At 35.0% G+C, this 14,700-nt stretch overlaps 1 protein-coding gene across 2 annotated transcripts in view; it reads left to right on the forward strand.

Moving 5' to 3' along the window:
• Positions 1-4,781: 4,781 nt before the first annotated feature.
• LOC149148278 (D-xylose-proton symporter-like 2) overlaps positions 4,782-14,700 on the forward strand; it is a 476,099-nt gene continuing 466,180 nt past the window's right edge. Inside the window, exon 1 of one of the 2 annotated variants that reach the window (XM_089437884.1) lies at positions 4,782-5,126. In XM_089437884.1, coding sequence (XP_089294010.1) covers positions 4,905-5,126 — 222 coding nt within the window. In that variant the 5' untranslated portion in view covers positions 4,782-4,904. The remainder of the gene's footprint in view (positions 5,127-14,700) is intronic. The other variant, XM_089437883.1, reaches the window with a different exon arrangement.

Consider the following 14,700-nt stretch of genomic DNA (forward strand, 5'->3'; position numbering starts at 1 on the left):
AAGTGGAGAAGTACATATATATCGAAGTATAGAAGCGGCGTGTATATAAATCAGCGATATGATAATCCGCTGTTCGGTTATGTGCCATCACCCCAAACCCCCGACAGAGACATATACATGCGGACCCATTGCAACATTGTGCTGTGGTTTAATGATATATCACATCCACCCATCGCAATGATACACATAGGGCTGTCACTCTCCCAAGCGCCGATTGCGATGTATTTCACGGACCTGATGGTCCATTTGTACCATAACTCAATGCTATATCGCATCCGCAGGAGGATTGGTCGTCGACCATCGGCGATATCATGGGCTTGATGTATAAAGGACCCCTGGAAGCCTCGATTGCTGATTGTGATTACACAGCCGGACCCGATGGGTTTTATAAACCCAACTGTATAAGGTTTGAGTTCCGCGCATAAGGGATTTTCAGTGTATTGGCGGGTTTCAGTGTAAAAACCGAAATAAGAAGGAAAAGCCCCGAAGCGATAAAGACCAGCCCTGAAGCAGTTATAGATGCGGGTAAAATGTTTTTGAAGTTTGCCCTTTAGTGTTTAAGCCAATTTTTCTCATATATTATTGTGTATTTGAATGTTTGCATTGCGCGGGGTTTGAAGGCAAAAATGCATTAAGAAATGCTCCCGATAGTTCAGGAGGCCTGAATGAAAGTCGATTGCAATTGCGATTGGGACGTGGCATGTGGGTCTACCCTGTTGGTACAGTCTCTCCGTTAAACTGTAAAGTCCTGTGTATGTCTATCATGATTGAAAAAAGAACGTTGTTACAGTTTTAATACGCATCATTTTTTCTTTGTGTATTCAGTCCTCGCCGGTGAATCAACGTGTCCTATGAGCATTGGTAAACCTGAATAGACAAAGGAAGCCAAAGGATTGGGAAACCGAAGAAGTAAGCCAGTGGAGAGAAAGCCACAACGACCGAGGATCAAGAGAGGCAGAGGAAACTACAACGACCGAGGAGGAAGCCAAAGAGCGAGCGGAAAGAAAAAACCAACAATTAGAGGCATCAGGAATATATACAACATGAAAAACAAAGAACAAGGGGTGTTCAACCTTGTTGTAAAAGTTGGAGGAAATAGAGGCAACTAGTAGGGTCCAGCAGAACAAAAAGGGCTGAAGGACCAACAGGACAGGAGGCATTCGAAGGGTGAGCTTCTCAGCTAATCGTGTTACCCTGTGAAAGAATTAATCAGGTATACAATGCAGTCTGAAGTATAATTCTGTGATGTAATGAATAGAGTTTTATCTAACATTGTTTGAAGGGAGAAGTAGCCAGCAGAGAAGCAGTCATGTTGAAGCATTTATTGTGACAGCTAGAACAAATGCTTGAACAGAAAGTTAGTTCTTATGCAGAGCTTAGTGCAGCTAATAGTAGACTCACTAAAGCTGTGTGGAGACATTATCAGAGGTCATGAAGGCTATTGGAGACTCTGTGTGGACAGTATGAAGAGTTGTAAAGACTCCTTCATAAGAAGACGGGTTGTCATTGATGCTGTAGCATGAAGACTACAATGAAGGTGTAAACAGACATAACTCAGTAAAGAAGAGTTCTAAGAGCAGACCACTAATGTCAAACATGCCTTGACAAGATTGGGTTGGAACCCTTGGGGTTGGTGCCTCAGAAGTAAGAAGGATTGGAGTCCTTGGGGTTGATGCCTCAGAAGTAAGAAGGATTGGAGTCTTTGGGATTGGTGCCTTAGAAGTAGGAAGGATTGGTGTCCTTGGGACTGGTGTCTCAGGAACTGGAAGGATTGAAGTCCTTGGGAGTTGGTGCTCCTAAGTCCAAGATTGTTGCCTTGGCGAAACAGAGTTGGAGCTCTGGAGGTTGGAGCCTCACAAAAGTCCAAGTTGGTGCTTGGCAACTGATTGCAACCATTTATATATTGTATCTATTTTATTGCAAAGATTATATTAATAAAAGCATTGATACTTGTTGTTCATCTTGTGTTCTGAATATAAATGTTTTAACTGGTAAAACAATAGTTGAAAAAGAAATACTGATTCACCCCCCCTCTCAGTATTTCCAACAATAAGTTCTAAGTGAACTATTCAAAAATCATGAGAAATTAGTTAGTTACTACCTCTCATGGAAATTGTCATATGTGAATGACTTACTTAATGCAATTGAATCCCAAAAATGATATCTAGTAAAATATTGTGAAATATCAAATATCAAATCTTAATTAATTATTTTAAATTCAAATATATATATATATATATATATAGTATAATTATTAAATAATATTAAGTAATGTAATTATTAAATAATAGAAAATGTAAATATCAAAAATGATATCTAGTAAAATATTGTGAAATATGAGATATCACATATTAATTACTTATTTTAAATTCAAATATATATATATATATATATATATATTTCATATCTTTAAAAATATATCAAATTAATATATATTAAGTAGTATAATTATTAAATAATATTAGGCAATTTAATTATTAAATAATGTAAATATTAAAATGGTTTAAACATAGTGGAGTTCTTTTGATTTTGATGTGATATGGAAAACATGTAAAAATATATAAAATATTTTTTTTTGTAAAATCTATCAAATCAAAATTATGAAGAGATAACATTGTAATCAATACACATGGGATAATGAAATATAAAACATTTTACATCAAACAATATAAAATAAAAAACAAAATATATTATAATATATATTTTGAAATTTGAAATCATGCTTCATATTTTATATTTCATTATCCCATGTGTATTGATTACAATGTTATCTCTTCATAATTTTGATTTTTATATTATATATTTAAAATTGCTTTTTAATATTTTGATTATATTTAATATTATAGTGTGTTAAGTATAATGTTTATATTACATATTAAGTTATTCTTTATTATCTTTGAGGGGTAGGTATAAGGCATTCGCGTAGTTTAATGAAGCGGAGGAGTTCTCTGGAAAGTTATGGAAATTCTGGTCATATTTAGAGAAAATTCAGCGAAGATTTTTGTAAATCCAAGTTATAGTTGTTAAACTTCAAAATTTTAAGTGTCCTAGAGGTTTTTGATGGTGCTGAATCTATTTCCACCATCAAAAACACGATTCAAACATGCCTCTAGAAGATTTTTTGAATTTTTTTTGCTCCGATTCCAGCCACTTTTGGTTGTGTGCGCAATTCCTCGGCCTTGTTAGACGACTCCTAAGGCATTGGGTAAATCATTGATTACCCAATGAGTAACTATTTGACCAAAAATAAAAAAATCTTTGATCAAAGTAAACTTCATAAAAACTTTTTTTATTTTATTTTTTGAAATATTTTTTTTTAGTTTTCTGGTCATCTATTGGTTAGGCTCTTATTCTGCAATGATTTCAGAGTACTGGTATGACAATACTGCGCCGGCAAATATTTGCATATGCATTTACACGTTTAAAGCAGAAGTCGTACTTGCATGGAATTAATTAGTAGCTTGCATCCTTATATTTCACATCATTGACTTGCATGGAATTAATTAGTAGCTTGCATCCTTATATTTCACATCATTTAAAAAAAAAATGATAAGACATGATGCCACTTTGGAGTCATTCCATTGCACATGACATAGTCCCTATGTGTTCTCCTAGTGCCGAGCTTGTGTAATACTCTATATTTTATTATGGAATACAAGTTGCTAGTATAAACATTTTGGATCAATGAAAAGCCAATAAATTCACATTAACGATATTTCATGTCATTGTGTATTGTGATTCGTGCCACCTGTCTTTTTATCATTTTCCTTGGTGTATCATTCCATATTGTATAAATTTTCCAGACTTTTCTAGGCTTTCCTTACTAAAATTACCCACTTTGGGAGGAATCAAGGCATAATGGCCATGAAAAGCAAATATACTTTAAGTTGGTTTTTAAAATCGATTTGTGATCTCACTAGATATCAATTAAATTAAAATATTAATAAATTATTTAATTATATTTTATTTTCATTTTGAAAATACATTTTTTCATTATTTTGTATATATTAATTAACTTAACTGGTTTTATTTATTAATTTTATTATATTTATTCACAACAAAGGTAAAAAAAGGTTAAAATGTAACTTGCTTTTACCTTAGTTGCATATATCATTATTTTAGAATTTGGAATGTAGTGAAATGGTTTGTCTATTTAGTTAATATTTTTTTACGTAATTATGTAGAAAAAGATAAAATCTAGTGGTAGGTGTGGTTTGTTTGTAAATTTGATGAATAATGTGAATTAATTTATTTTGGACTTTTAGTGAAACTTTTTATCAATTAGAAGTCATAATTTTATAGAAACAATATTATTACATAGAAATACCTAGTTGGTGATTTAAACAAAAAGTTCATTTTAAACTCCAAATCGTTGTGTATTCAAAGTTGTAGAAGTAAGAATTTTAAATTCCAACACTGTAATCTACAAGAATACATCGCAAAATGATATAAAAAAATTGTATACATTAAAAAAACATTTAATTTACTAATTTCAAAGTTCAATAATCAAACTAAGCGACAAAAAATTGTATACATTAAAAAAAACATTTAATTTACTAATTTCAAAATTCAATAATCTAACTAAACAGCAAAAAAAAAAAAAGCTGACTATAGTTAATTAAAATATAGTTAATTTTTACACTTTCCCATTTCCATTAAAAAGTAAAAGTGTAGTTGAATATATTCCTCTCCACTTTAAACTAAAGATGGCCATACAAATTTGATCACGAGTAAGTGAACACTTTAAAAAGCTGAAAACTAAGAATATTTGAAGCACACAGTATGGCCCACTAATTTTATACTAGAAATCCTTACTGACGAAGTCAGTCTCCAATCCATCGCGACTTCGTCCGACAGACGCGATAAAACTAATCATTGTTGGATAAAAATTCGTTGCGGTTACCATGGCAGCTGCCGTGTACAGTTCATCATGTGAATCCGTATTAACTCGAACCACAAGAAGAGAAAAATTGGCTCCCGTCTTTCGTCAATCCTCCAAAACGCTTTCTGTAAGAACTCCAAGAGTTCGTATTCGAGCTGTAACAATGACATCGGCTAATGACAGAGATCCCCTTCGCTCACCAGATTCAGGATTCTCGTTCTTTGGATGGACCCGACAAAGAAAGGTAGCGTTCTTGTAATTTCGAGTTCAATTTTGAAATATAACTCGCTTTCTTAGAGAAATTAGTACATAGAATTTGATTTTTCATTTTATGCTTTTTTTAAGCCAATGAATTAGGTCCTGTCTTCTAATTCTGCAATATATATTGGGTTTGGTCAAAATAAGCAGTACCCACTTGCTGTTATGGAGAGTATGTTATTACACACTAACACAAACCCATCTAATTCCATGTCTGATATGCACCTCTAGATCGCAAAATGCAACCAGAGGTTGACTATCTCCAATTCCAATATTAATACATCCACATTTGTGTGAAGTCAGTATGTGTCAGCGTGGCAACCTTGAACTACATGTTAAAGTCTGGGTTTAGATGGGTCTTTGTTATTGTCCATATTCAATGTACCCAGTGTCCGATCTATATTCATTGCATTGTTATACAAAGCATTGATAAATATCCCACTCACACTTGGCTGTAGAGCACCTTGCTTCTCTCAATACAGTAATTTGACAGTCACCTAACCCTTAATACTGTTATTGCATTGATATCTTTTTAAACTAAGAAAAGCTTAGCTACAATTACATAATTTATTCATAACATTAGAACAATCCTAATATTTTTTGATTGAGATGCTGCCTTAATATATGAAAGTCAAAATGAAATCCTTTTGAAGTGGGATGAAAATTCTATGCTAAATGTGTTAGAAAATCAGAAGGCAGAAATATTCTCTTATATTGATAATTACTTGTGATATTCTTGTGGATTTATTATCTTCTCTTTATGTTCTTCTTTTATCTTTGTTTCATCAAGCAATCATCAAAACAAAATTTGAAGATCAACGACACCAGATGTAGGCACTCGTCTAGGGCTAAAACCCCTCTCTAGGGTAAAACCCAGTCAAACTATTCCACTAATCAAATTGAGATAGACCAAGACCTTAAACCTGACCAAAAGACCTTCCTCCTCCACCAAGTCAGCCTTCCAAGATGATTCAACAAACTTCAGTAGTCTCTTCTTGTCCGACAGCTACAACCCAACAAATCCAGAATTCGGCCCCTAGCAAATCCAGAATTTCGGCCCTTCCAACAACCCAACAGCTTCGCATGTGTGAGATAAAGAGAGAAAAATTTGACTTCTTATGCTTGATAAAGACCTCCTTCTTCGCTAGGGTTTTTCTCCTCTTTCTTGAATTTCACACCTCTTTCTGTCCCCATCAACTGCAGATCAAACTTGTGATTGTTGTGCTCCAAATGAGGTCGAGTTGCTGCCTTTATATAGTAGATTCTGCCCCTCAATTCGACCGACTTGTCTAGGTTGAGGTCAACTTGGTGGAAGAGGCCTAAATGACCTCTTTTACATAAAAATAAATTTCTTTATTGATTGACAAAGCCCAAGAAGGGTCTCTTACATTATGACATGGATAAGGACACTTGGCATAAACCCTAGAAGCCTACAATGGAGGCTTTGACCTAAAAACCATTGACCCAAGCATGAAACCCATGCTTTAATAAGTCAAATAGTTTTTTTTGTTTCTTTCTTTTGACAAATACATTACATCATGACTCAAGTACAATTATGAAGACCGACACTAGTTACGTTTTCAACACTCCCTCTTAACTAGGGAGGTATTCATAATTACATATATACAAAGGTACATGGAAGATTTCATGACCAGGGTACTTTAATCAGGTGGGACTAAGGTGTGCTCAAGCTTTAGCCACTTTAGGTACCATCAGGCTTTTAGGCTCTAACACCAACCCACAGATGTAGGTGCATATCCAAGGTGGGAGCTCCATGACCAATGCCACCATCCCTACTTCGAGATCTAGACATCAAAACATAGGCTGGCGAAATGTCCTCCCAAGCATCTTGTTTTCACAAGATGCCTCATCTCTCCTATATATATATATATTTATATATATCCAAGCATGCTTCAAATGTTCAATCTTTTAACAGAGAGATCCTACACAATCACAACCCCAGTTAGTAATAAACCTTCAAACTTGTATACAAGTAAACACAAACCTTCGGGGTCTTCAATCTTTTTGATGCTACTCATATTATCATCAAGTTATTAGATACAATTTGTTGGAAGCTTTCTTCTTCTTTCATTTCTTTAGCAACACCAAATATAGCTTCAGTATTTCTTAAGTCTTTTTCACAAACATCCATCTATATTTCTTCATTCATTCTTTGGTTTCCTTCTTTCTTCAAGGTATTCATTATGACTGTCATAATATGCCCTCCCTCTCAATTGGGGAGATATACCTTTTCTTCTATCCAAGCTCCCTCTTAACTTAGGGAGATCAATAGCTTTTAAATAATGAGTCCATAAAGGTGGAGTTAAATTTTTTAATAGTGTGGAATAACTTGTTATAGAGTTTTTTAACGCAACGTTTCGAACTTCTAAGTGAGTCCATCATCAAGGGAACACCATTTATCTTGAGAAGATTAATGTGGTTTTGTATAGAGCTAAGATTTTAGTATCTCTCTCTCTCTCTCTATATATATATATATATAAATCAAAATAGGTAATAATTTGAGTCGGCTTATGAATATATGTAATATTATATCATGCTTAATTTTTTTTATATAATTTTATTAATTATATTTTTTTTAATGTAATTTTATTAATTATATATATATATATATATATTTTGAAATATATTTAAATTAGTTGACATTATAAGTAAATTTTATTAATGGTTTCTATGTGTTGCTTAGTTTTAATCCATCATCATGGTTCAAGTTGTTTTTTCTTTTTTTGATTTCTATAGCTTCTTTAATTTTTCTTTTTAAATAATGGTCTTCTTTTTTGACAAGTTTAGCTTCTTCCATGTAAATGTAGTGTGAGGATGAGCATGTGTGTTAAGCTAAGGCAGACTTTGTAGCTCTATCTCTTAAAATGTCAGCAGTGTGTTCTTTTAACCTTATGTTGAGGGATCTACCAGTCTCTCCTATGTATTCTTTTCTGCAAGAACAAGGAATTATGTAAACCTCTTTTTGTTGGTTAGGGTTTATTGGGTCTTTAACAGAATCAATTATTTTTCTAATGGTATTAGGGGGGGTGAAAGCCACATTGATATTGTGATTGTTTAAAATTTTTGCTATTTTATCACTGGTACCTTTTATGTATGGAAGGGAGATTTTTGGTATGATTATGGGTTTTTTCACGTTTTTTCTTTTTAAGGTTTGCAGGATAGTTTTGTTAATGGTGATTCTATGGTATCCATTTTGTTCAAAGACCTGATGAATATGGTTGAGTTCATGGTTCAGGTGTTCAGAGTCTGATATTCTGGTAGCTCTTGTAGTTAGGGTTTTAATGATACCAGTTTTTTGTTTGGGATGGTGATGTGAGTTAGCATGCAAATATCTTTCGGTGTGTTTTCTTTCTGAAGACTTGAAAACCTAGTTTACCATTTTTCTTGGTTAGAAGGATGTCAAGAAAGGGGAGTTGATTGTCTTTTTCAATTTCAATAGTGAATTTTATGTGTTTTGAGAGGTTGTTAATGTGAGCTAGGAATTTATCTAACTCATCTTTCCCATGACTCCATTTTGCGAATACATCATCAACAAATCTTTTCCATTCTTTTGGAGTGTAAGGAAAAGAATTTAGGGCTTTTTGTTCAAAGTGTTCCATATAGATATTGGCTATTATGGGAGATAAAGGAGAGCCCATAACTATTCCATGAGTTTGTTCATAAATTTTTCCTTTAAAACTAAAATATGAGGATTTTAGACAGTTTTAAAAGATATACAGTTTCCTCATTAGTGATTGTCTTCATGATATTGATAGCTTCATCTACGAGGATCATTGTGTAAAGAGATACAATGTCAAAACTAACCATGAGATCTTCTTTATTCATTTTTAGGTTTTTTATCCATTGTACAAATGATGTGGAATCTTTTATGTATGAGGAGGTGTTTCTAGATAAAGGTCCAAGTTTTTTTGCAAGGTATTGAGCAAGAAGATAAGTGGGAGAACCTATGGTGTTTACTATGGGCCTCAAAGGGATGCCAGATTTATGGACTTTAGGAGATCCATATATTCTAGGATTGATGGAGCTGCTAGGAGTGATTTTCCTTTTAGTTATTTCATCTAGAGATGATTCTTTGATTTTTTTGGTAGCTACCTTCTTTTATAACATTGAAGAAACTTCAATCTTTCAAGGCTTCATTTTTCCTCATGGAATCAAGGTCATCTTGATTATCATCATTCTTATCTTTCTTCATCATGTTCATCATTATTATCATCTTCAATTACGAACATCTTCAACATTCGAAGATTATGTACCGACAAAACTCCAATGGCAAGTACAACCAAATACAAATACATAGAAGCTTGAAGTTAACTATATCAAAATCATGTCATCAAAACATTCAATCTTTAGACGTCAAATACCTAAACTTAGTTAGATTCATAATCAACAAGGGTTACATCTTTTATATACTAGACTTCAACATCTTGCTAGGGTTTTGTCATAAACCATAGACTCCATCTTGAGACATAAAGCCTTAGATATCAACAACTCAATCAAGATATCAATCCAATCATATACATCTAAGGTTTGAACAATATACTTTTAGAATTACATGTCAAACTTTACTAGGGTTTGTTGCAAACCCTAGATCATATCAATAATCGAAAACAATATCATCATGCCCTTGAATATCAATCTCTACCCTAGATTTCATCATCAATCAAGATAGCATATTTGCATATACATATCTAGGGTTTCATTATTTAACATTGACATACCCTTAGCAACAAGAGGATAAAGTTTTACAGTGAACCCTATGGGTTAGGGTTTCACAAGAATGATCAAATGACGAGAGATAGTGTGACAAGGGTAGATTCAATCTAATGATTAATCACCCTAAAAATAATCTTTATGATTAAAAAACTAGACATAAAGATGTTTGTAAATCAAATTTAAAAGAGAATGATCATACCTTTTGCATGAAGAGAACCTTGTAACAAAACTTGTAATCTTACGACATACCTTGAGTTGTTCTTTAACAAATCTTGTAGGACTTCAGTTCTTGAAGGGCTTCTAGGACTTCTTTCATGATTCAAGTCTCTTCTTTGAAGTCTCCTCCATAGCCTTTGTGAATTCTGCAAGCTTTTCTACCAAGGAAAATTATAAAGAAAAGGTTATTAGTATACTTTAGTATACAATAAACAAATCTTGATGTGAGGAGGAAACCAATCATAAAAGAGGAAACAAGGAATGAAATACTTATCTTTTGGTACAATGGTGAAGGCTCCCTTTTAATCCTATTTTGCTGAGGGATACCTACAACTTATCAAAGCAACTTCAAGAAAATATATTGAGTCTATGAACTATGAAAATCAAAACAAAAAGAAAACATTGCAAAACTTAAAGTAGCAAGGGATAGTATCCTTAAGAGTCTCTAGCAAATAAGTCTTTGATTTCAGATTCTTTTGTCGTGTTCTTCTTTGGTGGAGCTTTATCAACAACATTCACATGTTCTATATCTCTCTTCTTATTTCTTGGATTCTCAAGACATTTACTTTTGTAATGACCTATCTTATGACAATTGTAGCATTCAATCTTGGATAGGTCAACTTTCTTCTTTGGTCCTTTGAACTTCTTGAATGTTCCTTTCTTCTTGTGAGAAGCAGAATTAGAGGTGTTGTCTACTTCATCCTCCTTGTTGTTTACTAATGATATTTGGGCTTCTTCTTGACTACATGCATTCCACATTTGTTCAAAAGTTGGAGTATCCTTCCAACTACTAATTTCTAATGCAAAAGCACTCCAACATTTTGGTAGACCTAGAAGAGCAGCAATCACAAGTTCTTTTTCTGGTAGAATTTCATCTATTGTTTGGAGTTAGTCTCTTATTGTAGATATCCTTACAAAATATGATGACACAATATCATCTTTTGTCATCTTTATTGTCCTTAGTTCATTCTTGAGGCTAGCTATTTGACCAATGTTCTTGATGGTGAATAACTTGGAGAGAGCCTCATACATTTCTTGAGCAGAGTCTATGTTGGATATGTATGGGATTAAGTTGTCCTTTACTCCATTTACTATAAGATTCATGGCCAAGTTTTCAGTTTCTCTGAACTTCTCCTTTCCTACATCATTTGTAGGTTTCTTGATTTTTCCTTGAACAAGATCCAGTACCTTATGCTTAGTGAGGATAAGATCTATCCTCTTTTTCAATGCTCTGTAGTTGGTGGCTCCTTCTAGCTTGTTTTTAGACTTCATTGTCATGTCTTTTTTTCTTTATATAGATAGTAGACCTTCCTATTATATGATGCTTTCCTTTGGCCCTTTCAATAGATCTTCAAGCTGCCTTTTTCTTCCTTTTTCGCCTTAGCTTTGATACCATGTTAGAAAATCAGAAAGGGAAAAATATCTCTTATATTGATAATTACTTGTGATATTCTTGTGGACTTATTATCTTCTTTATGTTCTTTTATCTTTGTTTCTTTAAGGCTTTAGCAATCATCAAAACAAAACATGACGATGAACGACACCAGATGTAGGCACTCAGCCCAGGCTAAAACCCCTCTCTAGGGGAAAACCCAGTCAAACTCATCCACTAATCAAATTGAGATAGACCAAGGCCTTAGACCTAACCAAAAAACCTTCCTCCTCCACCAAGTCAGCCTGACAGCTGAATTGGTGGAGGAGGAGGAAGGTGGATATAGGGTGCCAATCCCAATGACTTTCAACCCAAAGAATGAATATGGATAATCATAACCCATGGAAAGTGTTAAGTATAGATTACCTTGGACACACTTGATTAATCAATGCCTCCCCATTAGTGCCCTTCCTAAACTCTAAGGCCTCATAGGAGGTCCCACTGGACTAGAGTCAAAGACTAACCTCCCAAGTGGATATAATCGAGATTGATTAATCATCCAATTTTCCCCGTGATCCATATTAGTATGCCCATAACATTAAATGAAAGAACATGATTGCAAGAACAATTAGAGTACATGCTGAGAGATGACCTGCCTTCCTTCAAGAAGAATGCCATATGGGAGAGAGATATGATTGGAGCAATGGGTAGAGAACACTGGCATAATGCTATGTGTTGACCATTATAGGGTTGTTGGTTGGATGGCTATTATTATAGCTCAAAATGTCACCATCTAAGTCTTCCATAGCTCAAAGTGACACCCCCTTGGGTCCACTAGGAAAAGGCATCAACATGAAGATTGGAATACAAAAATTGGTCCAAGGAAACTTTACAAAAACTAAGGTTTTTTTCCTTCAACACACCTAGAACACTAGCAGAGAGCACTGTTAGACCTAACAATGCTTTTGTTGGCTTAACAAAGAGTCTTTAAGGGATTAACAACTTTCCAATTAAAAAACAAAAGAGAATTGAAGTGGCAATGCGAATGGATAAGAGTAGAAAAGGTAAAAATTGATTAGTTCTAGAAGAGAAGGATGAAAGGACTATATCAAACATGGTCAACAGAGTGTCTAGACACATTTTGATCTCTCCTCCAAGCAATGCCCTCCATGGAACAAAGGAGAGAAGAGTGAATACAATGAAATGTTGTCGGATTGAGGACCTATGTTCCCCTTGCAAGAAATTCCAAAATACTATGTGCCTTGATAGTGAGTTGTGGTAAGAGGAGGTACAAGGAGTCGGGACTGCTAAAGGAGCAACATATGTACATGTTCATGGTATAATAAACACATATGCTCCCCCCTCAAGTAACATATTTTTCTCTAATGTTAAATGTGTTTGTATTTGGGATTTATGTCACTAATGCTAATGGGTGTGGCTTCTGTTGTGTGTGTAGGTAATAGGTGTAGGAAACTTAGGAGTGAAGTTCTCTGGAGCAATTATGTAATATTATCAGGGATATCCCTCAAACACAAGCAAACTCCAACCAGAGAAATAACAATAGTGCAGCATACAATAACAGTAGTGCAACATACAATAATGTATACATGGAATATAAGCAGATATACGAGAAATGTAGAGAGAAATGCTAAGCCATTTTATTATATTGAGTAATGGAAAGAGTACAAGAGGTGATCAGACAGGTAGCACCTCGACTTGCACAAGGCAAGTGAAGAAATACACTCAAAATGGTAAGGAAATGGCTTCTCTCTGAACTGCGTTCAAAATGCCGGAGAACTGCTGTGCTGCTGCTACTGCTGGAATCAAAATGAGGATTTGGGGCTATTTCCCTCCTCAGAATATGCTGAAACTCTGGAATCAGCCTCTGCTCAATAAACCCAGAAAAGCCTAGAAAGATTTTCCAAAATAGCTAACCCCCGAAAATCACCCCCTTGGGGATCTACGCAATCCCGTAAGGCTCTGCGCTGCTCCTGAAGAGAATCCTCCAAAACTCCACCTGAAACTCTGCCAAAATCCTCCAATATGCAAGGGCTGATCCCCTGCTCAATCTCCAAGCTCAAATCCTCCACAAAACCCCAATTCCTACCAAAAGGAACTGCGTCCTCCCTCTCAAGGCTGCACAGTCATCAAAATGCTCAGTTCCTCCTCAACTCCAGAAATCGCTCCTCCTGCAAAATACTAATGGAACTACCTTGCCCGAGCAGGCACTTGAAGTCCCCCAGGGCTAAGGGTGAGATCTCTGAATGGAGACACTCGATGCGCTAAACAGTGCTGCAGACATGCTAAACAGCCAGCGTGCTCTAAGTCGAAGTGACTAGCTCAAATGCAACATAATCGAATGATCAAAATGAGGAGGCTCCTCTCTCCTTTATAGTGTTGGCCTCTCTCAAAACCCTAAGGCCACCTCCTCCAACGTAGCCCCTCTCTTGCCACGTGTTCCTTCTCATTTGCGCAATCCCTCCAAGTTTCTACGTGGGCCCCTTCTCTACATGGTCCTTGGGCACCCTTGGCTCCCCTTTTAAGTTACAACGTTGTGCTACTAGGGAGTGACTTTATTCATAAAGTGAGTTATGTCCCCGTTTCCTCACTTTTTTATTTATTAATAACTATAGAAGGAAAAATTGAGCAAAATCGAATATTCCAATTAGCCATGGCTAATTAGGAATATTACAAACTACCATTGGCTTCACCAAACATCCACCTTCCGAAATAAGGTGCACATCTAATCTCTCTTTTGTTTATTTCTCGCAATGCATGTGTGTGATATGTCTAGGGTTAAATAGGTTGGGAACTTGTTGTCTGTGATAGGCCTTGAGCGGGCTTATGGGTTTAAAGTACCTTGTCACAGCAAGGGAAATTCTGTAAAACAACTGTCAAATGAGGAAAAAACTTTTGTCCTAGGGAATACCCACTTTTGGTGGGTAACAATTACTTACCATCCATTTTATCGAGTTTGTATGTGATTATAGCTCTAGCCTATTTCTATATTTGCAAGGTGACCCCTGTCCAGTTCTTGCATTTTTCTAAGGCAATGTCCTTCCCCAAGTATGTTGGACTGAGAAGTCCCCAAAAATTGACATGCCTTGCAAGTGATCCGTCACATATGACACATGGTTGTTTCTATTTTTGCATAAGATGCATAATGAATTCCCCAATTTCTAAAGCACATTCTTTGGCCACTTAGTCCTTGAGGGTGACTTAGCATAGTTGATGAGAC

Source organism: Pinus tabuliformis, chromosome 9 (genome assembly GCF_031772625.1).
Source record: "Pinus tabuliformis cultivar Carrire ecotype Pingquan chromosome 9, CPIR1, whole genome shotgun sequence".
Lineage (NCBI taxonomy): Eukaryota > Viridiplantae > Streptophyta > Pinopsida > Pinales > Pinaceae > Pinus > Pinus tabuliformis.